The following is a 26,135-nucleotide window of genomic DNA, read 5'->3' on the forward strand; positions in this document are numbered from 1 at the left end:
GGTCCTGCGAGGGAAGACGTCACAGATCTCCGTCGTAGGACCAAGATTTCCAGGCCTCTGCAATGAGCGGCTTGCGCGGCACCGCCTGAAGGTGGGAGAGAGATCCAATGTTGCATCCTAGGATGCTTGCAAGAGATGACTCCTAATGCATACTTCCAAGGAAGCAGCAGTGATAGCAACTTCAACCTCATCAGTTATTTACAGCTCAGGCATGCCATCTGAGCACAGTGGGGGAGAGACGCCCCTGTTTTATCCATATTTGAATCCTCTGTTTATTTGTAGATCCAAACCATTTCTAGATGGAAGTCTTTATCTCAAGTGTATACCTATCTTCTTCTACAATCAGAGTGGGGATCTGGGTTCCCACAGATCTCTGTGGGAGGTGTATCTGGGTCCCCTGTCAGATGAGAACTGTGCTTCGGGCTGGGATCCCATCTAAATCAGCTCTTCCTTCTCCATAGGGTCTACTGGACCCCTATTCTAACATTTCCTAAATCTCTGGCCTAGAGCATAGATTGAGTGATGTGGAAGATACAATTCATACGCTTCATGCCACATTGGATTCCCAATCTCACTCATAGGACGGGATTTAATTGTTTTACTCACACGTGGACGACAGAAGAATTTTGGTCTACCAAGACTTTTGTCCCTGTTTTGCGCAAAAGAAAAACAGTCTCTAAGATAATGGCATCACTTGGTGGAAAATAACCTTAGATTTGCTTTGCTTTTTCCCATACGTCTGTTAGCGGACATTGATGGTGGCACCCTTTTCTATTGCTGATCCAGATGTAGTCAAAGCTAAATTTTTTAACTGCTGTTCTCCATCGCGGTCACCTAATCGGACTGTTGATCACTGATCTATCCAACATTTTAATGGCTTTATATATTTTCGATGTCATGTTTGATGGAAAATAACAGATTCAAACCCTGTAAGTAACCCACACGTTCGATATCCCTGGCAGACAGTTATAGTTTACGATGTTCCACAGAAATTTTTCTTAGTGTATTGTTTATTATTTCTATCACTTCTCAGTGTGTGCACCTTCCAGTTCTTTATAATCTGCTGCCTTCCCATTTGGTAGTAAATTTGAAAGTTGTTCTTTTATTTCTCAAGTATTTATAGTTTTATTACGGTTGTATTGTTTATCCTTGTATTACCTTACTTGTATTATTGATTTGCCTTTGTTGGCTTTCCTACATGTTATATACATAATATACGGAAAATATATCAACCGTCCCCTAGTTATCCCATGCAAAACCTCACTTTTTTTTTTTATTGCCAAAACCTAACAAGGATCCTCAGCTGGTATCTTCAGACCTATTACTTTACTAAATTTGCATTTCAAGATATTGGAAAAGATAATGGCCCAGAGTTTACATTCTATCTTCCAAGTTTACACCCCATCAGTTGGGTTTTGTTAGGATCCACCACTCAATGAAAGGGCTCAGAACGGGGCGTGGCTTGGCAGCCATTGAGGTGAGACAGCTTTTGTGAGAGCTCCTGCTGTAAACCCCTAAAATACATTTATACTGGGGCTTTATCCTGCTACACTGGTCCCCTGTGTCTCCCCTCAGCGCCTAGACACCCTCCTTGCTGCGGGACTCGGGTTCGCGGAGCCGGGAGGGGTCTCCTACCCCTCTGCGGGTTGCGGCCTGTCCCTTCTAGTGAAGCCGGGGACTCCATTCCCCCCACCCACCCCGCCGGTGATACCTGTGCACCACAGGGCGCTTTCCCGGCTCCTGACCCACCGCATGATGCCCTCACCACAGCTCTCCTCTACTGCGGGGCTTACGGAGACCGTCCCCGTGCTCTGCTCCTGTCGTCAGCGGCGTCTCCTCCCGCGATCTGCACTGCCGCAGCTACGGACTCCCGACCCCACTGGCGGCGCCTGATACTGCCGCGGCTCCCACACGCTGGCGGGGGGACACCTCCTGCTGCCCCTGCCTATCTCCTATACCCAGAGACACGGTGGCCGGACGGAGCCGCGGGATGCCCGGCGGCCATTTTGGAAGAGCTTCCCCTGTCTGCTCCCGGAGTGTGGGGTCACCTTGCAGAAGCACTCCACAGGGTCCTGGCGGCGGGGCTGTGGGTAAATACTGGGCTGCACTTTCGGGGGGGGGGGGGGGGGGGGGGAGGGAGTGCTTGGTGCATCATACCTGCTGCTGCCCAACCTGGAGAGCTGCTCTCCGGACGCTGTATAGTCCCTGCTCTCCCCGGAGCCGTGTCGCAGCCACCAGTCCCTTCCACTACACGCTACCTGCTGGCCATCCTGGGGAAGTGAAGCCTCTGGAACCGAATTATAAACGCCGGCTCCCGGAGCCCCACACTGCTTGCCGGCAGAACTGACTAGGGACAGGGTCCAGTGCCGCACTACGGCAGCCGTCTCCTGGGGACACTCACGGATGACCGGGTACAATAGTGGGGCCATCTACCCTTGTCCCTCCTCCCGACGCTGCCCGGTCCTTGCTTTCCCCAACCCTGGAGTCACGCTGCAGTCATTTGCTTCAATTGCCACTGGTTACCTGTTAACAGCCCTGGGGAGGTTGCGATAGTGTCGCTGGACCTCATCTCCCCCTCTGCACTATCTAGGATGCTGGCCTAGCAATACCATTTGTCCTACCTGGACCGTGATAGTTTTTTTTATGTATACTTTTCCCTTTTCTACTTAACGTACATCCAACAAACAGCGTCTGTATCTCTTGTTACATTTGTGATACCCCGCCTACCCTCTTCATTCTTCTATAATGGCGCAAAGAAACAAGAAAAACACGCAGGCCCCTACTAATTTTTTTGGACAAAAATCTAAGGGCCCCCCGACTCCTGCATTGCTCACAGACTCTCCTTCCTCCCCCTGTTCATCGGAGATGGGTATTGACCCACAGATCCAAGCAGTCATGACCAGTTTACTTGAAGGGGTACAATCCTCCTTTAAGCAAGAACTCTCCACGGCTATTCCCGAGTTCAAGTCTGATCTCACGGCCCTTGGTAATCGTACAGACGCTCTTGAATCTAAGACGGACGACCTTTGCCGCTCTCAACAACGTCTTGATTCGGAACTTTCCAGACTCCATGATGAGCTGGAGGACCTCAAAGAACGTCAAGAAGACCAAGAGAATCGCTCCCGTCGTAACAATCTGCGCATCCGCAATGTGGCGGAATCAGTCCTTGGCTCTGCTCTACCGTCCTTCCTGAAAGACTTTTTCCAACATGCCTTACCTGACCTCTCCGATGCCGACTGTCTTTGTGATAGAGCCCACAGAGCGCTCCGAGCGAAACCTGCTCCGACACAACCGCCCAGGGACGTCATAGTTCGTTTACACTATTTTCGTTCAAAGGAACGTATTCTGATGTCACTACGAGACTCTCCAATGATCGATTTCCGAGATATGCAATTGCAAGTTTTTCAGGATCTGGCCCCCTCCACTATTCAAAAGAGACGGGACCTCCAACCTGTTACTAGGATTCTCCGCCAACATCAAATACGATATAGATGGGGATTTCCTTTCATGCTACAGGTTACAGTGAACAATTCCACTCACTCCGTAAAAACCCTATCTCAAGGTCAAGATCTGTTGGCTAAACTTGGTCTCCCTATATCGCCCTCTGTTGGTGGGACTGCCTCTTCCTCTGGGCCGCGATGCTCTCAGATCCCACCACCTGAATGGACGAGGGTAACTCGTCATCGCAATGACACCAACGACCCTCCTTGATTGTGGTGGTTTTTTTTTTTTTAGCTACAATTGAATAGTCCCCAACACTTTAGGGTTGTGTCTCCTGTTAGGAGGGGACTCTTACTATCACCATACCTCTCTCAAAGTGCATGTCATAGGTTCTCATATTGTTCACCAAGCATTAACGTTTGTTAAATGTTCCTTGTTAAATGTTCCGCCTAGTTTTGTACTACTGCGCTGAGCTTATCTTGTTTACCCTTTATCCCCCTGTCCCCCCCCCCCCCCTTTTTTTTTATGGATATGACAGTACGCTTTTGTGTTTTTTTTGTTCTTCACATACTGGGTTATGTAATTGAATTTTCGGTTTTTGGCCGACTCAACTGTTGCGGTCCAGAGGGACCTGTTTCTTCTGCATTGGTTTGCTGTTCCCACTACCCCCATGCTCCCTTTATTTGTTACTTTAAAATATAATGTGTCACATTTGTGTAGCGGTCCTTGATTGGGACCCTATAATTCAGGGTTTTCTCCCATATGGGTTCTCTATTACTTCCTCCTTTCCTACATCCCTGATTCTTGTTTCTTGCTGTTTCTTTTCATCTTTCCCTTTCCTTCTTCCCCGGGATGGGTTTTCATTGTTCCTCTTTTATTCCTTGGAATCACATGGCACTTAAATTGTTTTCTATAAATGTTAATGGGCTTAATTCTCCCAAGAAACGTACAGTGATGTTATCCGCCTGTCGGAGAGAGAAGGCGGATATAGTTTTCCTTCAAGAGACCCATTTCACCGGTACACACACTCAACTTCATGGTAAACAATTCCCCCAAACCTTTTTTGCCTCTGCTGACTGTAAGAAAAGGGGGTAGCTATACTGATCCACCGTAGCATTCCATTTGTACATTCTACGGCCATAGCTGATCCTGATGGCCGATACCTCATAGTGTTTGGTACGCTTCACACTGAAATTCTAACACTTGTGTCTGTATATGCCCCTAATCAAGATCAATCCCGTTTTTACCGCACATTCTTTTTGCGTCTCACTAGAGTAGCGCAGGGCCACATTATTTTAGGCGGGGACTTTAATACGGTGATTGATCCTTCCTTAGATAAATCTACTCCTCCCAAAAATAAGAAGGAAGCATCTCCGACTGAAGCCGCCCTCACATTAATATCCTCCCTCACACAGCTTGATTTACGAGACACCTGGCGTCTTAAACACTCCAATGCTGGAGATTATACCCACTTTTCTGCGCCTCATCAACATTATGATACATGTGTCTCACTCACTCTCAACGTTGATTTCTGACACAGGCATCACTCCCTGTTCATGGACGGACCATGCGGGGGTTTATATCCTGGTAGATTTCTATAGCACCCCTACTAAGACCCGTAAATTGCGTCTTGATGATACCCTTCTTTCGCACCCCTCCACTCTCTCAGACACTAAACTGAACCTGAATTTTTTTTTTTTGAGGAAAACGTCTCCCCAGAAGTCTCTCCTAGTTTAGTTTGGGAGACACATAAGGCCACTATTCGCGGTCATTTTATGTCCAAGGCCTCAGCCATACGTAAGAAAGCAGCACAGGAAGTTTCCTCATTGGAATCTCAAATTTCTGCGCTTTTAACCCAACATAAAACTGCTCCATATGACTCCCTACTCTCCCAGATAAATACCCTCAAGGGTCAGTTAAATACCCTCTTATCGCGAAGAGCGGCAGCTATACTACAGAAGCTCCGCCAAAAATGTTACGACAAAGCAGATAAAATAGATAGTCTCTTAGCCAATAAGTTAAGAGGTAAGCGAGCTATAGGAACGATAGAAAAACTACACTCTACTATGTTAAACGCACTCACTTATGATCCTAAATTGATGGTGGAGGAATTTCGGAACTATTATAGCTCCCTATATAATCTCCCTGCCCCCCCTCTTCCCTCCGATGGTCCAGAGGGAGCATATTCATACTTATCTGATACCCCCTTGCCATGTCTGACGGAGCAGCAGATTTCTCTTCTTAATGCGGATATCTCGCTGGAAGAGACGGTTGCCGCTATTAAATCTATGCGGTCTTCGGCTGCACCTGGCCCAGATGGCTTTACCGCTCAGTATTACAAAACATTCCATACGGAATTGGCTCCTTACCTTACCTCGCTCTTTAATAGTGTTTTAGAGGGAGCTTCATTTGCGCCTGCGACAGTGCAAGCCGACATTATTGTGATTCCGAAGCCGGAAAGAGAACCAACGCAATGTTCTAACTATCGCCCGATCTCATTGCTAAACGTAGATCTTAAGATTTACGCTAAAATCTTAGCCAACCGCTTGGCTCCCCTACTCACACAATTAATACATCCGGACAAGTAGGCTTCATCTCTGGCCGCCAGGCCTCCGATAATACCAGGAGAGCCATAGATTTGATTCACTCTATCCATAAACAAAAGCTACCCTCGTTGTTGCTAGCATTGGATGCCGAGAAGGCTTTTGACAGAATCTCCTGCCTCTTCGCTTTTTCAGTGTTCCGGAGGATGTGCTTTTCTGGCAAATTCCTAGATGGTGTTTCGGCGCTTTACAGATCCCCTACTGCCACGGTTTCTGTTAATCGCCTCACCTCTTCCACGTTTGGTATCACTAACGGCACCAGACAGGGATGCCCGCTCTCCCCATTGATATTTGCCTTGGTCATGGAACGGCTGGCAGCAAGGATCCGAGCTAATACAGATATAGCTGGAGTGCGGGTAGGCCCTTCTGAACATAAAATTGCGCTATACGCTGACGATGTCCTAATATCTTTGGGATCCCCATCTCAGTCGATACAGCCGCTCCTTTCTGAGATAGACCTCTACTCTAAACATTCAGGTTATAGACTTAATACGGGTAAAACTGAAGTATTGAATTTTTATATCTCCGGACCGACTAAGCTCTCTTTAGAGAATTCCTTTCCATTTCAATGGCACAGGCAAAAGATTAAATACTTAGGTATTTTTCTAACGCATAGCCATCGTCAACTTTACCAAGCTAATTTCCCTAGGCTTTTAGATCGAATTAAGTCAGACTTGTCTTCTTGGTCTAGCCTCTTTATCTCCTGGATAGGTAGGGTTAACTCAGTGAAAATGAAAGTGCTCCCTCGAATACTTTACCTATTCCAGACCCTTCCGATATTTATTCCTTCATCTGTTTTTAAATTCTTACAATTTCACACATCACAATTCATATGGGCTAATAAGTGTCCCAGAGTACGATTGAAACTTTTACAGCGCCCCACATATAGTGGTGGCCTAGGCATCCCAGACTTCAGAAGATACTATTTAGCCACACAGCTCTCGCACTGCGTACAATGGTGCAACCCCGAATCTCACAGAGTGGGTATCTATAGAAGCCGCCGAACTAGGTCTCTCTATTCTCTCTTCTCTGGCTTCCGAAATCCTCCCGTCCTAGAAATGTAGCATCCCACCCCATAGTCTACCGCTCACTAACGGTTTGGGATTTTGTCAATAGGAAATATGGCTTGGCCCCAGCCCCATCCCCTGTCATCCCTATATTACACAACCCTGCATTCCCTCCTGGTACAAATAAATCATTGTTTGCTCCTTGGCAGGATAGAGGTATCTTATATCTGAATGATATCACCAGGGACACTAGTTTTCCTCAATTTACTCAGATTCAAGAAAACATTGATATTCCCTCCATATATTTTTATCAGTTTTTACAACTCAGACACTTTCATTCCTCACTGGGCCACGTCCTCTAGCAGACCCCTGACCACTTTTGAGACTATGGGGTATATTCAATTAGCAGCGATAACGGACTTTTCGCGCGAAAAAACTGACTTTTCCCGCGAAACGCAATTACAGCCTATTCAATTTTCCGGGAAAATTTATCGGTGATAATTTTTTTACTAATTTCACTTCACCTACTCTGAAGCAGGTGAAAAGTTGGGAAAAGTCACTATTTTAAGGTAAAAATGTTTGGATATGGTGCAGAACTCCTGGGACACCCCCGTTAATGACTAATTAGGCACGTTGAAGTTTTTAATTATTTTTAATTGGCCAATAATGACGTCATTTTTGGGGTGAAAAAGTATAAAGTGATGGAAATTGGGGTTCAAGGTATGGGACAGGTATATTCGGGTGCTTTATGAGTGGGACACGTGTTTTTTAGGCTTGCAGATGGGAGTAATCGGTCTGTTTCCACTTTTTTTTAAAGTACCCTAAAATGACCCAAATATATACTTATACCCATTTTCATGTACCCCAAATTTAATGAGAGCATTTATTTTGCTAAAAAAAAAAAAACTTGCTATCTATCATTTTTTTGCATTTTTTTAAAAATGCATATAACAGCCATTTCACACAATTTAAGTCCCCAAAAACTCTCTAATGTGATCTCTAACACACTTCTCTTCTGTTTTCCTGTTAGTTTAGCATTTTTTGGGGTACAGGCTGATTTCCCCATTTTCACGGCAAGAATTTTCACGTGAAACTCATTTGGAATTAAATATGTCGAAAAACGGAGCATTTTCGCGGCAATTTTCGCCCGATTGCCGCGAAAACTTTTCGCCCGAAAAATTGCCGCGAATTTGTGGATAATTGAATACCCTAGTATGTGTTTCAGACGTCGCTCAACCAAGGGCCTTATTTCCCTCTTATATACTACTCTCACTGGAGACACTCCCTCTCAGCGTGATTCTCATGAGAGAGCATGGGAGACAGACCTAGGCAAGGCTTTAGCTGACGAGGAATGGTCTGAAGCCTGGGATAACGCTGCGTCTAGTTCCATAAGCGTTAGAATCAAAGAGAATGTTTATAAATTACTATACAGATGGTATTATGTACCATCTCGTCTCAGCAAAATGTACCCAGAGACGTCGGATAGGTGTTGGAGAGGATGTGGCGCAGAGGGCTCTTTCCTACACATATGGTGGTCATGTCCTAAAATAGTGCATATGTGGAGGGAAGTGATTAACTTTATCTCTAGCTTATTGCAGATTCCTATTCCTTCCGACCCTATTCCTTCCGACCCTAAATACATTCTCCTCCCCTTAAGCCTGCCAATGCTAACAAAATTTCAAAATAAACTGCTGCGTCATATAGTCTCTGCAACGACATGTCAACTAGCTGCAGATTGGAAAAACTCTATCCCGCCTTCCATGCAGTCTATAACGTATCTGGTACGTTTACCGAATGGACTACATGACTAGCATCATAAACCGCTCCTCTAAGTCATTCGATAAAATATGGAGCCCATGGCTGGCCTTCCAGCATGCCCCTTCACCTTTTAACTTGTGATGCCCTGTACTATATTTGATGGGACCCTCCCGGGGACTCTACCCTATCCTATTTTGTTTACTTCTCTCTTTTTCTCTCTCTTTCTTCTTGAATTCTTTCTATTTTTACTTATCGATATTAGTCGGTTAGCTGCGCTACTGACTGCCACCTTTTCTGTTTTATCCCACCCGCTCTCTGGGTCAAAAATGTATCACTGTTTTTTTTTGGTTATCTTTATAATTACCAACTGTTATACTGTATTTGCAACGTAATATGCTGTAATCACTGTCTGTTGGTATCGGTTTGCTTTTGTGATCCTATGAATAAAAATGACTATAAAAAAAAAAGGGCTCAGAACAGCGAATGCGGCCACCGTGTCCTCTTCTCAGGATCCTACTTCAAATCATATGTTGCTCAGTCTTGATTCCCATAAGGGCTTCGATACTGTATGTCTATGATGTGCTTGCGGGGAGGGTTTCTGGTAAGATTTTATCAGTCTAACATTTTACCTTTACACTCCAGCAGTCACTAATCCATTACTAAATGGGCTTCAGGGAGGAGGCATGAAAATGCACAGGAGCACTCACCAGACCTGTCTCTTGTCACCACTTTGTTTCAATCTTAGACCCCTTACTCAGCCTTATTCACCACCAATGGAAAAATAAGAATTTACTTACCGATAATTCTATTTCTCGTAGTCCGTAGTGGATGCTGGGGACTCCGTCAGGACCATGGGGATTAGCGGCTCCGCAGGAGACAGGGCACAAAAGTAAAAGCTTTAGGATCAGGTGGTGTGCACTGGCTCCTCCCCCCATGACCCTCCTCCAAGCCTCAGTTAGGATACTGTGCCCGGACGAGCGTACACAATAAGGAAGGATTTTGAATCCCGGGTAAGACTCATACCAGCCACACCAATCACACTGTACAACCTGTGATCTGAACCCAGTTAACAGCATGATAACAGCGGAGCCTCTGAAAAGATGGCTCACAACAATAATAACCCGATTTTTGTAACAATAACTATGTACAAGTATTGCAGACAATCCGCACTTGGGATGGGCGCCCAGCATCCACTACGGACTACGAGAAATAGAATTATCGGTAAGTAAAGTCTTATTTTCTCTGACGTCCTAAGTGGATGCTGGGGACTCCGTCAGGACCATGGGGATTATACCAAAGCTCCCAAACGGGCGGGAGAGTGCGGATGACTCTGCAGCACCGAATGAGAGAACTCCAGGTCCTCCTCAGTCAGGGTGTGCCCCTGACCAAGTATCAGCTCGGCAAAGTTGTAAAGCCGAGACCCCTCGGGCAGCCGCCCAAGATGAGCCCACCTTCCTTGTGGAATGGGCATTTACATATTTTGGCTGTGGCAGGCCTGCCACAGAATGTGCAAGCTGAATTGTACTACACATCCAACTAGCAATCGTCTGCTTAGAAGCAAGAGCACCCAGTTTGTTGGGTGCATACAGGATAACAGCAAGTCGGTCTTCCTGACTCCAGCCGTCCTGGAAACTATATTTTCAGGGCCCTGACAACATCTAGCAACTTGGAGTCCTCCAAGTCCCTAGTAGCCGCAGGTACCACAATAAGCTGGTTCGGGTGAAACACTGACACCACCTTAGGGAGAAACTGGGGATGAGTCCGCAGCTCTGCCCTGTCCGAATGGACAATCAGATATGGGCTTTTTGAGACAAACGCCGCCAATTCTGACACTCGCCTGGCCGAGGCCAGGGCCAACAGCATAGTCACTTTCCCTGTAAGATATTTCAAATCCACAGATTTGAGCGGTTTAAACCAATGTGATTTTAGGAATCCAAGAACTACGTTGAGATCCCACAGTGCCACTGGAGGCACAAAAAGGGGGTTGTATATGCAGTACTCCCTTGACAAACTTCTGGACTTCAGGAACTGAAGCCAATTCTTTCTGGAAGAAAATCGACAGGGCCGAAATTTGAACCTTAATGGACCCCAATTTGAGGCCCATAGACACTCCTGTTTGCAGGAAATGCAGGAAACGACCGAGTTGAAATTTCTTCATGGGGCCTTCCTGGCCTCACACCAAGCAACATATTTTCGCCACATGTGGTGATAATGTTGTGCGGTCACCTCCTTCCTGGCTTTGACCAGGGTAGGAATGACCTCTTCCGGAATGCCTTTTTCCCTTAGGATCCGGCGTTCAACCGCCATGCCGTCAAACGCAGCCGCGGTAAGTCTTGGAACAGACATGGTACTTGCTGAAGCAAGTCCCTTCTTAGCGGCAGAGGCCATGAGTCCTCTGTGAGCATCTCTTGAAGTTCCGGGTACCAAGTCCTTCTTGGCCAATCCGGAGCCACGAGTATAGTTCTTACTCCTCTACGTCTTATAATTCTCAATACCTTGGGTATGAGAAGCAGAGGAGGGAAGACATACACCGACTGGTACACCCACGGTGTTACCAGAACGTCCACAGCTATTGCCTGAGGGTCTTTTGACCTGGCGCAATACTTGTCCAGTCTTTTGTTCAGGCGGGACGCCATCATGTCCACCTTTGGTCTTTTCCAACGGTTCACAATCATGTGGAAGACTTCCCGATGAAGTCCCCACTCTCCCGGGTGGAGGTTGTGCCTGCTGAGGAAGTCTGCTTCCCAGTTGTCCACTCCCGGAATGAACACTGCTGACAGTGCTATCACATGATTTTCCGCCCAGCGAAAAATCCTTGCAGTTTCTGCCATTGCCCTCCTGCTTCTTGTGCCGCCCTGTCTGTTTACGTGGGCGACTGCCGTGATGTTGTCCCACTGGATCAATACCGGCTGACCTTGAAGCAGAGGTCTTGCTAAGCTTAGAGCATTGTAAATTGCCCTTAGCTCCAGTATATTTATGTGGAGAAAAATCTCCAGACTTGATCACACTCCCTGGAAATTTTTTCCCTGTGTGACTGCTCCCCAGCCTCTCAGGCTGGCCTCCGTGGTCACCAGCATCCAATCCTGAATGCCGAATCTGCGGCCCTCTAGAAGATGAGCACTCTGTAACCACCACAGGAGAGACACCCCTGTCCCTGGAGACAGGGTTATCCGCTGATGCATCTGAAAATGCGATCCGGACCATTTGTCCAGCAGATCCCACTGAAAAGTTCTTGCGTGGAATCTGCCGAATGGAATCGCTTCGTAATAAGCCACCATTTTTCCCAGGACTCTTGTGCAATGATGCACTGACACTTTTCCTGGTTTTAGGAGGTTCCTGACTAGCTCGGATAACTCCCTGGCTTTCTCCTCCGGGAGAAACACCTTTTTCTGGACTGTGTCCAGAACCATCCCTAGGAACAGCAGACGTGTCGTCGGAAACGGCTGCGATTTTGGATATTTAGAATCCACCCGTGCTGTCGTAGAACTACTTGAGATAGTGCTACTCCGACTTCCAACTGTTCTCTGGACCTTGCCCTTATCAGGAGATCGTCCAAGTAAGGGATAATTAAGACGCCTTTTCTTTGAAGAAGAATCATCATTTCGGCCATTACTTTGGTAAAGACCCGGGGTGCCGTGGACAATCCAAACGGCAGCGTCTGAAACTGATAGTGACAGTTCCGTACCACGAACCTGAGGTATCCTTGGTGAGAAGGGCAATTTGGGACATGGAGGTAAGCATCCTTGATGTCCAGGGACACCATATAGTCCCCTTCTTCCTGGTTCGCTATCACTGCTCTGAGTGACTCCATCTTGATTTGAACCTTTGTATGTAAGTGTTCAAAGATTTCCCATTTAGAATAGGTCTCACCGAGCCGTCTGGCTTCAGTACCACAATATAGTGTGGAATAATACCCCTTTCCTTGTTGTAGAAGGGGTACTTTGATTATCACCTGCTGGGAATACAGCTTGTGAATTGTTTCCAATACTGCCTCCCTGTCGGAGGAAGACGTTGGTAAAACAGACATCAGGAGCCTGCGAGGGGGAGACGTCTCGAACTTCCAGTCTGTACCCCTGGGATACTACTTGTAGGATCCAGGGGTCCACTTGCGAGTGAGCCCACTACGCGCTGAAACTCTTGAGACGACCCCCCACCGCACTTGAGTCCGCTTGTACGGCCCCAGCGTCATGCTGAGGACTTGGCAGAAGCTGTGGAGGGCTTCTGTTCCTGGGAATGGGCTGCCTGCTGCAGTCTTCTTCCCTTTCCTCTATCCCTGGGCAGATATGACTGGCCTTTTGCCCGCTTGCCCTTATGGGGACGAAAGGACTGAGGCTGAAAAGACGGTGTCTTTTTCTGCTGAGATGTGATTTGGGGTAAAAAAGGTGGATTTTCCAGCTGTTGCCGAGGCCACCAGGTCCGATGGACCGACCCCAAATAACTCCTCCCCTTTATACGGCAATACTTCCATGTGCCGTTTGGAATCTGCATCACCTGACCACTGTCGTGTCCATAAACATCTTCTGGCAGATATGGACATCGCACTTACTCTTGATGCCAGAGTGCAAATATCCCTCTGTGCATCTCGCATATATAGAAATGCATCCTTTAAATGCTCTATAGTCAATAAAATACTGTCCCTGTCAAGGGTATCAATATTTTCAGTCAGGGAATCCGACCAAGCCACCCCAGCGCTGCACATCCAGGCTGAGGCGATCGCTGGTCGCAGTATAACACCAGTATGTGTGTATATACCTTTTTAGGATATTTTCCAGCCTCTCAGCTGGCTCCTTGAGGGCGGCCCTATCTGGAGACGGTACCGCCACTTGTTTTGATAAGCGTGTGAGCGCCTTATCCACCCTAAAGGGTGTTTCCCAACGCGCCCTAACTTCTGGCGGGAAAGGGTATACCGCCAATAATTTTCTATCGGGGGAAACCCACGCATCATCACACACTTCATTTAATTTATCTGATTCAGGAAAAACTACAGGTAGTTTTTTCACACCCCACATAATACCCTTCTTGTGGGGTACTTGTAGTATCAGAAATATGTAACACCTCCTTCATTGCCCTTAACATGTAACGTGTGGCCCTAAAGGAAAATACGTTTGTTTCTTCACCGTCGACACTGGAGTCAGTGTCCGTGTCTGTGTCTGTGTCGACCGACTGAGGTAAATGAGCGTTTTACAGCCCCTGACGGTGTTTGAGACGCCTGGACAGGTACTAATTTGTTTGCCGGCCGTCTCATGTCGTCAACCGACCTTGCAGCGTGTTGACATTATCACGTAATTCCTTAAATAAGCCATCCCTTCCGGTGTCGACTCCCTAGAGAGTGACATCACCATTTCAGGCAATTGCTCCGCCTCCTCACCAACATCGTCCTCATACATGTCGACACACACGTACCGACACACAGCACACACACAGGGAATGCTCTGATAGAGGACAGGACCCCACTAGCCCTTTGGGGAGACAGAGGGAGAGTTTGCCAGCACACACCAAAAACGCTATAATTATACAAGGACAACCTTTATATAAGTGTTTTTCCCTTATAGCATTTTAATATATATATACATATCGCCAAATAAGTGCCCCCCCTCTCTGTTTTAACCCTGTTTCTGTAGTGCAGTGCAGGGGAGAGCCTGGGAGCCTTCCCACCAGCATTTCTGTGAGGGAAAATGGCGCTGTGTGCTGAGGAGAATAGGCCCCGCCCCCTTTTCGGCGGGCTTCTTCTCCCGTTTTTCTGAGACCTGGCAGGGGTTAAATACATCCATATAGCCCCCAGGGGCTATATGTGATGTATTTTTAGCCAGAATAAGGTACTATCATTGCTGCCCAGGGCGCCCCGCCCCCAGCGCCCTGCACCCTCAGTGACCGCTGCTATGAAGTGTGCTGACAACAATGGCGCACAGCTGCAGTGCTGTGCGCTACCTTATGAAGACTGAAGAGTCTTCTGCCGCCGTTTCTGGACCTTCACTTTTCGGCATCTGCAAGGGGGGTCGGCGGCGCGGCTCCGGGACGAACCCCAGGGTGAGACCTGTGTTCCGACTCCCTCTGGAGCTAATGGTGTCCAGTAGCCTAAGAAGCCAATCCATCCTGCACGCAGGTGAGTTCACTTCTCTCCCCTAAGTCCCTCGTAGCAGTGAGCCTGTTGCCAGCAGGACTCACTGAAAATAAAAAACCTAACAAACTTTTACTCTAAGCAGCTCTTTAGGAGAGCCACCTAGATTGCACCCTTCTCGGCCGGGCACAAAAATCTAACTGGGGCTTGGAGGAGGGTCATGGGGGGAGGAGCCAGTGCACACCACCTGATCCTAAAGCTTTTACTTTTGTGCCGTCTCCTGCGGAGCCGCTAATCCCCATGGTCCTGACGGAGTCCCCAGCATCCACTTAGGACGTCAGAGAAATTTTAGGTATATGCAAAGGTGCATGTGAAGTTAAAATGATGGCTTTTGCAAATGATGCCCAGTCTTATTTTTCCAGCCCCATCTCTTTTTTGCCATAATTAATGAAGATTTTGGGGATGTCTCTGTCCTCCAGGTGAATCCTGACAAATCTATTGTCATGTATTATAAACAGGGTTGTGGATCCTCTTCTGGCATAATCACAATGAAATCAGTTACAACAAACAAAAACTACTGGGTGTACCAATATCCCCATTATTACACATTTGAACCAAGTAGCACTTTTGTGTTATCTTTGTGATTGGCTTCACAGCTCAAATATATACGGATTCTATCGTTGATAGTAGTTTTTATGGGTTGAGAATAGTCCCTGTTGGTCGGCATGCCGACTGGTGGGATAATGAGGCTTCGGGATGCCGGTGTCGGTATTGTGACTGCGGTCTCCTGACAAGCAGTCACATAAACGCATCCCGTTTTTTACTTACATTTGGTCTCATTTCTCCACCTCCAAGACCTGGAGATCTCTCGAACATTTAAAGATAATGCTCTTCTTTGAAATACACATAAGCCAGCGCTCAACAAGTTTCTCTACAATCTGGGAGCCAGGATTAAAAGGGTAGGAGCCAGACCACTGTCACTTCCAGCCCTCTTCACCCCTCCTAAAAAATAAACAACTGAACCCCCACCCCCCCTCAGTCACATTACTGAGCAGCTTCCCCCCACCCCCCAGCCAAACCAACCTCCACGGCATGTGGCCACATCACTACCCCATCCACGCATAGACCCTCTTATCAGAGAGCTCTATGTAGCCGAAGTTTGGAGACAGCAGATAGGCTGGGACTGACAGGCAAAGCAGTCAGCGCAGGCCAGGATGGACACTCAGCACATGCACTCCCATGCATTAAACGATCACCGCACTACAGGCATGCCAACAAATCTTCGCTGGGGCTGAAGAGGATCTGCTTCCTCCCTCCCTGCATAATCTGGTAGCCAAGCAGCAAAATCTATGGGCCATGGTGACATGGCCCCTGGGATTTGGAGAGCCCTGACGTAAACTGTGGTATATATTGTGACACAAGTCCCACCTAATGCTTATACTATTTTCGCCCATATATAAAATAACCCTGGATTCTAAAGAGGTCTGGCTGCAAGCCCATTAACAATGTGGTCGGAAACGGGTATCTGCTCCATGCTTAGTGGATAAATCTCAAAGACCTCTCACATTCTATCCAACTGTAGAGGAGTACAGTTTTTTCTCTTCAGATCCCTTTAGGCTCAACTTTACATTAATCAGATCATTAGGCATTTCTCTGACTGAGATTAGAGGAATGCATTGGACATGCCCTTGTACCAGTCACCTCCTAGCCCTGTGCAATTTCCTTAAACTATATTTTTTTCTCTGTTAAACTAGACAATGATGTGCTTGGGGCAGGGTTACCTCAATGGTTGCACTATTGTTCATATTAAATTACCGATAATTTACTTAGGGCCTTATCTGAATCTTACAGATTTATACCTGCAAGTTCCTGTAGGGCATTATTACTCAATATTTTTCACAAAACATATATTAGCCTACATCTGGGATTTTTGATGGGATCATTGTCCTAGAAACCAAATGGCTAAGGCAGATCTCAACCATTTCTATAAGCTTGTACCTCATTAAGAGCCTTTTATCTTCACCTTCAAAAATTTGCTTTAAACCACCTGGTTCATTCTTTACCTTTCAACTAAGCTTGGCCCACGTCGGGAATATTGCCGCGAGGCCAGGGGGTCACTAGTGGTCACCAGGGACTTTTACTAGCTTTTAATATGTTCCCTTGTTCTTTATGCAAGGAAACACTTTATGTATATAGAATGGATTAATTGGAAACTACCTTATCCAAGATACCTAAAGTAGGCATATTTTTTAATACATATGGGATATTGTCATACAGTAGCTATATTTCCTTTGTGTACACAGCGATTACTTTAACAATGTTTCTCATCCACATCATGGTATGGGTTGAGGATTGTAGAGGATAAATCCTCCTATTACTGGTGTGGTGGAGTCTGCATGGCTAATTATTCTGACTGTTATATATTTCATATTTTCTTATTTAGAAAAGTCATACGCTGTAATAAGTTTGTCTCTTTAATCAGCGGTTTCCAAACTGAGCGCCACGGCACCCTGGGATGCTTCGGGGAACTTGCAGGGGTACCTTGGATTGGTGCTTCAGAACCAATTACAATTATTAATGGTCAATGTAATAGGTAAAACCAGTGTTTGTGGCTTTCAATAGTAAAATAGGTGGACAAACATAAGAGAATCCTGTTCCTCACCACATAACTAAACCTACGGATGACATACAGACGTGTCCTCTTAAATCCTTGCTGCTGTTACGCTAAACAGCCCTTCAAGTTGCGTCATGAAATTGCAGATCGTCTTTTTTTTTCTGCGAAAATGCGTCTTACTTGCTAACTAATATAATAGGACACACAAGCAGATTCCGCTGATAAAAAGAATATGCAACATGCCTATATTCTGTGTGTAATTGCGACTGTATCTGCATCTGAAATGCCACGTTACAGTGTTTTCCAGGAAAACACAGTAGTATAGCAATTTGTATGCGAATACGGTTACTTAATTTTATATTTTTTCTGAATTTCTCAATAAGAAACTTTTGGCGTAGGGGTGCTGTGAAACAATTCTGATACCCTAGGGCGCCGGGATTCAAAAAAGTTTGGAAACCACTATTTTGTTAATTACACTTTTCTGTTAGTCTTTTCTTTTCTTTTTTTAACTAAACATTTTTCACTAACTCAGAAGACACGATAAGAGACACTTTCTCCCTTTCAAACCTGTGTTAACTTAACATGTTTTTGTATCTGAATAAAAAAAATATATGGGTTTTTGCCATGGAAAAAAGTGGTGTGATATTACTCGCAGCTAACTGAGGGCCTAATTCAGAGTTGATCGCAGCAGCAAATTTGTTAGTAGTTGGGCAAAACCATGTGCACTGCAGCGGGGCAGATATAAAAATGTGCAGAGAGAGTTATGGTGTGTACACATGGGGGGTAATTCCAAGTTGATAGCAGCGGGAAATTTTTTAGCAGTTGGGCAAAACCATGTGCACTGCAGGGGAGGCAGATATAACATGTGCAGAGAGTTAGATTTTGGTGGGGTGTGTTCAATCTGCAATCTGAATTACAGTGTAAAAATAAAGCAGCCAGTATTTACCCTGCACAGAAACAAAATAACCCACCCAAATCGAACTCTCTCTGCACATGTTATATCTGCCTCCCCTGCAGTGCACATGGTTTTGCCCAACTGCTAACAAACTTGCTGCTGCGATCAACTCAGAATTACCCCCATGGTGAGATATTTTCTTTCGATGATTTGGGTGCGATGTGTTCAAACTGAAATCTGAATTGCAGTGTAAAAATAAAGCAGCCAGTATTTACCCTGCACAGACAGGGCCGTCTTTTCATATGGGCTCAATGGGCTCTTGCCCAAGGGCCCCAGGAGTATAAGGGCCCTAGGCTGATAGCGAAGTATCCCCTTTTTCCACTAGTACCAGATTTTTGAAAATCGGACCTGGAGATATGCGATTTGAAAGCAGTGGTCCCCATCCAAGCCTGTTAATTGCTTTCCTAGCCAGATATCTTGGGTTCTGTCAGACCTAGAGTTTTTCTGAGGGTATAATCCAAAAGCTGTTACTCTCCCCTTTTGGTAGACACTGGCAGCTTGTTGCTAACATGCCCAGAACTAGAGATATCAGCCTTCAAGCAGGTGGTCCCTGCTCCAGCTCCACACGCCTGGTACGCAGTTTTAGATTTTCGTCAGTGAATTGCTCTAGCTCCTGAATTCTGATCCCCAAGTCCCCAGAAACTTCTGAAAGGTGGGACTCTCTAGTTTTTTATCCCATTCAAAGCTAAGAAATATATTTTCAGGAACTTGAGATATCTGCAGTGAAGCAAGCTGCCCTCCCACCGAAAAATGATGAATATTAAGCCCACTCCACTATCCACCCCTCCACTGCGTATTAAACACCTCCTACCACCCTGGAAGTCATGTACCGGGGCCCCTTCATTCAGCCTAATGCCCCCTTCTACAGTTTAGCCCCATCTGTGCAGTAAAGGAGTAATTAGCAGAAATAACTGCTCCAGGTCCTGCATGCTGAGCGGAAGATAGAACACCCCCTACCGCTCGCGGGACATAAAAGCTGCCGCTGATAGCACCCTCCACCCCTACTGCTGGAGGATGGGTAGGGGGCCCAGTGCTGTGCCCAAGGGCCTACATTGCTGTTAAGACGGCCCTATGCACAGAAACAAAATAACCCACCCAAATGTAACTCTCTGCACATGTTATATCTGCCCCCCCTGCAGTGCACATGGTTTTGCCCAACTGCTAACAAATTTGCTGCTGTGATCAACTCTGAATTACCCCCTGAATCTGACCCATAGATTCACATATGTTCCTTTACATTGTAAGCTCTCGGATGAATGGCTTTCTTTACCTTTACAGTACTTGTGTTTGTACTGCAAGGTCATTTGTTATTAGGTATTCTATGTCACTATTTCTAATTTTGCCAGCTATATAGTGTTACAGAAAATTCTTTGTGCTCTACAAAGTTAAAAAGGAAGTTCTATGATAATAGAAACCTTTTGCCTGGACGGTCTCAGAAGAATCATTTGTCAATACGTAAAGAGATTAAAAATCGAGGCTCTCAGTGAATCAGGAGTTTGAAATACTACTGGCAGGCAAATGCAGTTAAATATATAAAACCTGTGCCCTTGGGACTCCTGGCATTATAATAACATACTGTATAACAAACAAGTGATAACAAAATATGTATAAATTCTGTAAATAAAGAAATAATAAAACTGTTCTGATCTGAATATATTATTGCAAAAATTCCCAGCTGCCGTGAACAAATGCATACAGAGGGTATGCAGTTAGCACAATACCGATGCCGGGATCCCGATAGGGCCACCATACCGCCGCCGGCATACCGGCGACGTAGGTGATTCCCCATCTATGGGTGTCCACGACACCCATAGGGGGAGAATAGAAATGCCCTCCTGCTGGCATTTCGCCGCACGGGATGCCGATGTCGGGATCCTGATGTTCGGCATCCCGGGCGGCGGGATCTCATACCGATCCCCATACAGAGACGTAGGGCAGCATGTAATAATGTCCGAGTTCGGCGCCTGTGTGGGATACCGGCCGAACTCAGACGATTTTTAAAGCGGCAATCAAGTACAATGCATGGTTTGGCCTAGTACATGATTGCCCCTTAAAAAAAAAAAAAAGGCTGAGTTCAGCCGGCATCCCGCACAGCCACCAAATGTGGACTTCATTACATCCCAGCCATATACTGCACAAGCACAATGCCCGATTATTGAGAACACCCGAGTAGTTGCCCACAGGAATTTAAGTAGTTTATTGTATGTCTGTTTTATCATTGTCTGTTCCACTTGTTGGCGTGTAAGGTGCTTTGTACCTTGACAAAGGTCCAGTATGGGACTAAAACATCAGCTCACGTAATGTACAAAAATACTGTTGGCATGTAATAAATAACACTTTTCTTTGCATGAAGATAAATGGTAAGTGCCCTCCTTTGCTCCTTTTGCTCCCTAGATAGATAGATAGATAGATAGATAGATAGATAGATAGATAGATAGATAGATAGATAGATAGATTTACATATTATCTTACATCATAGATTTCATACAGAACTGGATAGGCCTACATATTTCTGTATTTGTAGCTGTGTAAAAGGAATCAGGTATGTTTATGTAATATACTTGCCTTTGCTAAAGTTAGCAAATCTCTTTCTCTCAAAGGCAGTCCATGGAGCTCTAAATCTTTCAAAGCACTTGACACACTCAAACAGGCTGTTATTGCCCTACATAATTGGAATGTCATGTCCTTTGACCGAACAGGTGGAATACGCCTTCGAAATTGGATTCCACATTTTTCGGAATCTGTTAAAACAAAAGATAAAAATAGTGGATTCTGTTTTTGTTATAAGAGGGACACAGGAAATGAAAAAGTTTATACTACAGGGAAACGATGATAACTGCTGTTTACAAAAATAATTTTATGTGGTCAAAAGTACGTGGACACCCACACTTCACCTCTATAAGTAATTATTTAAACACCTATTTCCAGAGCAGGCATTCCCAGCCTCGGTCCTGGTACACACCTGAAAGTTTTATCTGCAGATTGACTGATCTGCAGATATATCAGCCGATGGTGGTTGCTCATAAACACACTGATCAGTACCACTGTCATCTAAAAATATATCTGTTGCGAGGACAATGGCATCCGTACAAACTGGCAAATCGTCATTATATACAGCAATTGTGTCACAGTACCTCGTGTAACAGCTGTCAGAGAGGAGATGGAAGAGATCACAGCTTACCATGCTGCCTGACAGGAGACTGCTGGACTGAGAGAACAGACTGTCAGCAAGGAGATGTAACAGGCTGCTAACCTGCTGCTTGCTGCCCGTGGACAGAGGGAATATCGCTGTTATGGCTACTAGTGCGATGCTTATTGTGTTTAACACTTGCTGCATATGGAGGTAGAGAAGTTCCGCAGTATGCAGATTTGATTATAGGGGCTGCAATACCCCTCCCCTCCAAAGTAGCCTGGCGGTGACATCTGCCACAGACAGAGTCCGGTGGACGGGGGCGCTGCAGGGAGCCGAACCGGTGCTCTACCCCCTTCTTACGAGGACATATCATTTGTTTACACCTGCCGATAATTAAACATGAAATAATCTGTTCAACTGATCGGACAATATATCGTTCAGTATGTACCTAGCATAGCAGTACAGGTTTTAGTGCTATCCATGCTGTAGCATTAATTAGTACCTCACTTATTTTGATATAACCATATGTGCTGAAGCCTCTATACAGATGGGTCCACAGTTATCTTGGCTAGTTTGCTGCGCCTAGGCACAACATGATTTATTAACATAAACCCTTCATTATTGTTCTCAGCTGCAATGCAATACAATACATAAAACAATACAGCAGGGGATTAAGTCATTACAGCAGGGGATTAAGTCCGATTGCCCAGTCTCAATTAATCCTATTAAAGGTCAAGATAAACATGGACGCATCTGTATCACTAAAACCTGCACTGTAAGTGTGCCTTGAGGACCGAGATTGGGATACACTGTTCTAGAGAAAATAGGATTTTAATACCTACTGGTAAATCCTTTTCTCCTAGTCCGTAGAGGATGCTGGGGACTCCAAAAGGACCATGGGGGTATAGACTGGATCCGCAGGAGCTTGGGCACACTAAAAAGACTTTGACTGGGTGTGAACTGGCTCCTCTCTCTATGCCCCTCCTCCAGACCTCAGTTATAGGAACTGTGCCCAGGAGAGACGGACATTTCGAGGAAAGGATTTTTGTTTAAACCAAGGGCGAGAAACATACCAGCCCACACCACAAACATACCGTACAACCGGAGTAGTAGCAAACCAGATAACAGTATGAAGTAACAACAGCAACAAGCTGAATATAACTAATACACAACCCACGTGTAAACAGATGAAACCAGTAACAACACAACTGCAAGTAACAGTCCGCACTGGGATGGTCGCCCAGCATCCTCTACGGATTAGGAGAAAAGGATTTACCGGTAGGTATTAAAATCCTATTTTCTCTTACGTCCTAGAGGATGCTGGGGACTCCAAAAGGACCATGGGGTCTATACTAAAGCTCCAGAACAGGCGGGAGAGTGCGGACGACTCTGCAGCACCGATTGAGCAAACATGGGGTCCTCATCAGCCAGGGTATCAAACTTATAAAACTTAGCAAAGGTGTTTGAACCCGACCACGTAGCTGCTCGGCAAAGCTGAATCGCCGAGACCCCTCGGGCAGCCGCCCAAGATGAGCCCACTTTTCGAGTAGAATGGGCCTTTACTGACTTCGGCAACAGTAGCCCAGCCGAAGAATGAGCCTGCTGAATCGTATTACAAATCCAGCGAGCAATAGTTTGCTTAGAAGCAGGATTTCCAATCTTGTTGGAAGCATACAGGACAAACAAAGCCTCTGTTTTTCTGGTAAGAGCCGTTCTGGCAACGTAAATTTTCAAAGCCCTTACAACATCAAGAGACTTTGGAACCGCCACAGCATCCATAGCTACCGGCACCACAATAGGTTGGTTAATGTAAAACGAAGAAACCACCTTCGGCAGAAATTGTTGACGAGTCCTCAATTCCCCTCTATTCGAATGGAAGATCAAATAAGGGCTCTTGTGAGACAAGGCCGCCAACTCTGACACTCGCCTGGCAGACGCCAGAGCCAGAATTATGACCACTTTCCAAGTGAGAAACTTTAGCTCAACCTTACGCAAAGGTTCAAACCAGTGAGACATAAGGAACTGCAACACCACTTCCAGATCCCACGGTGCCACCGGCGGCACAAATGGAGGATGGATATGCAGAACTCCCTTCACGAAAGTCTGAACCTCTGGAAGGACGGCCAATATTTTCTGAAAGAAAATAGATAAAGCCGAAATCTGCACTTTGATGGAACCCAATTTCAGGCCTGCATCCACGCCTGCCTGCAAAAAAATGGAGAAACCGACCCAAGTGAAACTCCTCTGCGAGAGCTGCTTTGGTTTCACACCAGGAAACATACTTTCTCCAAATACGGTGACAATGTTTCGCCGTAACCTCCTTCCTAGCTTTAAGGAGAGTGGGAATGACCTCCCCGGGAATACCTTTCCGAGCTAAGATTTGGCGCTCAACTTCCACGCCGTCAAACGCAGCCGCGGTAAGTCCGGAAACACGCAGGGACCCTGCAGTAACAGGTCCTCTCTTAGAGGAAGCGGCCAGGGATCTTCCACTAGTAATTCTTGAAGATCCGGATACCAGGCCCTCCTTGGCCAATCTGGAACGACGAGTATCGCCTGAACCCTTGTTCGTCGAACGATCCTCAGCACCTTTGGAATGAGAGTAAGCGGAGGGCACCCATACACCGACTGAAACACCCACGGAGTCACCAGGGCGTCCACTGCACTGGCTTGGGGGTCCCTTGACCTGGAACAATACCTCGGAAGCTTCTTGTTGAGGCGAGACGCCATCATATCTATCAGAGGAATTCCCCAACGCCTTGTCACTTCTGCAAATACCTCTCGATGAAGAGCCCACTCTCCCGGACGGTGGAGATCGTGTCTGCTGAGAAAGTCTGCTTCCCAGTTGTCCATGCCCGGGAGGAATACTGCTGACAGAGCGCTCACATGCTGTTCTGCCCAGCAAAGGATTCTTGTGGCCTCCGCCATTGCCGCCCTGCTCCTTGTTCCGCCTTGACGGTTTACGTATGCGACCGCTGTTATGTTGTCCGACTGGATCAGGACCGGTAGACCCTGAAGAAGGTTCTTCGCTTGCAGCAGGCCGTTATAAATGGCTCTTAACTCGAGAACATTTATGTGGAGACAAGATTCCTGGCTTGACCATTTTCCCTGGAAATTTCTTCCTTGCGTGACTGCTCCCCAGCCTCGGAGACTTGCATCTGTTGTCAGCAGGACCCAGTCCTGGATTCCGAATCGGCGTTCCTCTAGAACAGGCATTCCCAACCACGGTCCTCAAGGCACACTAACAGTGCAGGCTTTTGTGATATCCAGGCTTCAGCAGAGGTGACTTAATTAGTAGCTCAGTTGTTTTGATTTAACCATCTGTGCTGCAGCCTGGATATCACTAAAACCTGCACTGTTGGTGTGCCTTGAGGACCGTGGTTGGGAATGCCTGCTCTAGAAGGTGAGAGCCTTGCAGCCACCACAGGAGAGAAATCCTGGCCCTGGAAGATAGACTTATTTTCCGGTGCATGTGCAGGTGAGACCCGGACCATTTTTTCAGCAGATCCCACTGAAACACCCGGGCATGAAACCTGCCAAACGGAATGGCTTCGTAAGCCGCCACCATCTTCCCTGGTATCCGAGTGCATTGATGAATCGACACACTTGTCGGCCTCAGAAGCTCCTTGACCATGGTCTGGATTTCCAGAGCTTTGTCCTCCGGAAGAAACACTCTCTGTATCCCCGTGTCTAGGATCATGCCCAAGAAGGGCAGTCGAGTGGCCGGGACCAACTAAGACTTTGGCAAATTTAGAATCCAACCGTGATGTCGCAGAACCAACAGGGATAGATCCACATTTCTTAACAACTGTTCCTTGGACCTCGCCTTTATCAGGAGATCGTCCAAGTACGGGATAATTGTGACCCCTTGCTTGCGAAGCAGGACCATCATCTCCGCCATTACCTTGGTGAAAACCCTCGGGCCGTGGAAAGCCCAAACGGCAACGCTTGAAATTGGTAATGACAATCCTGCACCGCGAATCTCAGGAAGGCCTGATGAGGAGGGTATATCGGGATGTGTAAGTAAGCAACCTTTATGTCGACTGACGCCATAAAATCCCCCATTCGAGGCTGGAAATCACCGCTCGAATAGACTCCATCTTGAACTTGAAAGTTTTCAAGTATGGATTGAGGGATTTTAGGTTCAGAATCGGTCTGACCGAGCCGTCCGGCTTCGGTACAACAAAGAGGCTCGAATAAAAGCCTTCCCCTCATTGGGACGGGGGAACCAGCACAATGACCCTCTGTTGACACAGCTTTTGTATTGCAGCAGTCACCACTTCTCTTTCTGGAATAGAAGCTGGCAAGGCCGACTTGAAAAAGCGGTGGGGGGCATCTCCTGAAACTCCAGCTTGTACCCTTGGGACACTATGTCTAAGACCCAAGGATCCAGGACCGATTGAACCCAGACCTGACTGAAGAAGCGGAGACGGCCCCCCCAACGGTACAGACTCCCACAGGGGAGCCCCAGCGTCATGCAGTGGATTTGGTAGAGGCAGGGGAGGACTTCTGGTCCTGGGAGCCCGACACAGCGGGCGACTTCTTTCCCCTTCATCTACCTTTTGAAGT

The 26,135-nt window shown here is 46.5% G+C and overlaps 1 protein-coding gene across 1 annotated transcript in view; it reads right to left on the reverse strand.

The window, feature by feature from the left end:
• Window positions 1-26,135, reverse strand: part of CEP78 (centrosomal protein 78) — a 239,311-nt gene that overhangs the window by 190,237 nt on the left and 22,939 nt on the right. Inside the window, exon 3 of the mRNA XM_063913831.1 lies at window positions 21,002-21,177. Within this exon, the coding sequence (XP_063769901.1) occupies window positions 21,002-21,177 (176 nt within the window). The remainder of the gene's footprint in view (window positions 1-21,001; window positions 21,178-26,135) is intronic.

Source organism: Pseudophryne corroboree, chromosome 1 (assembly GCF_028390025.1).
Source record: "Pseudophryne corroboree isolate aPseCor3 chromosome 1, aPseCor3.hap2, whole genome shotgun sequence".
NCBI classification, from domain to species: domain Eukaryota; kingdom Metazoa; phylum Chordata; class Amphibia; order Anura; family Myobatrachidae; genus Pseudophryne; species Pseudophryne corroboree.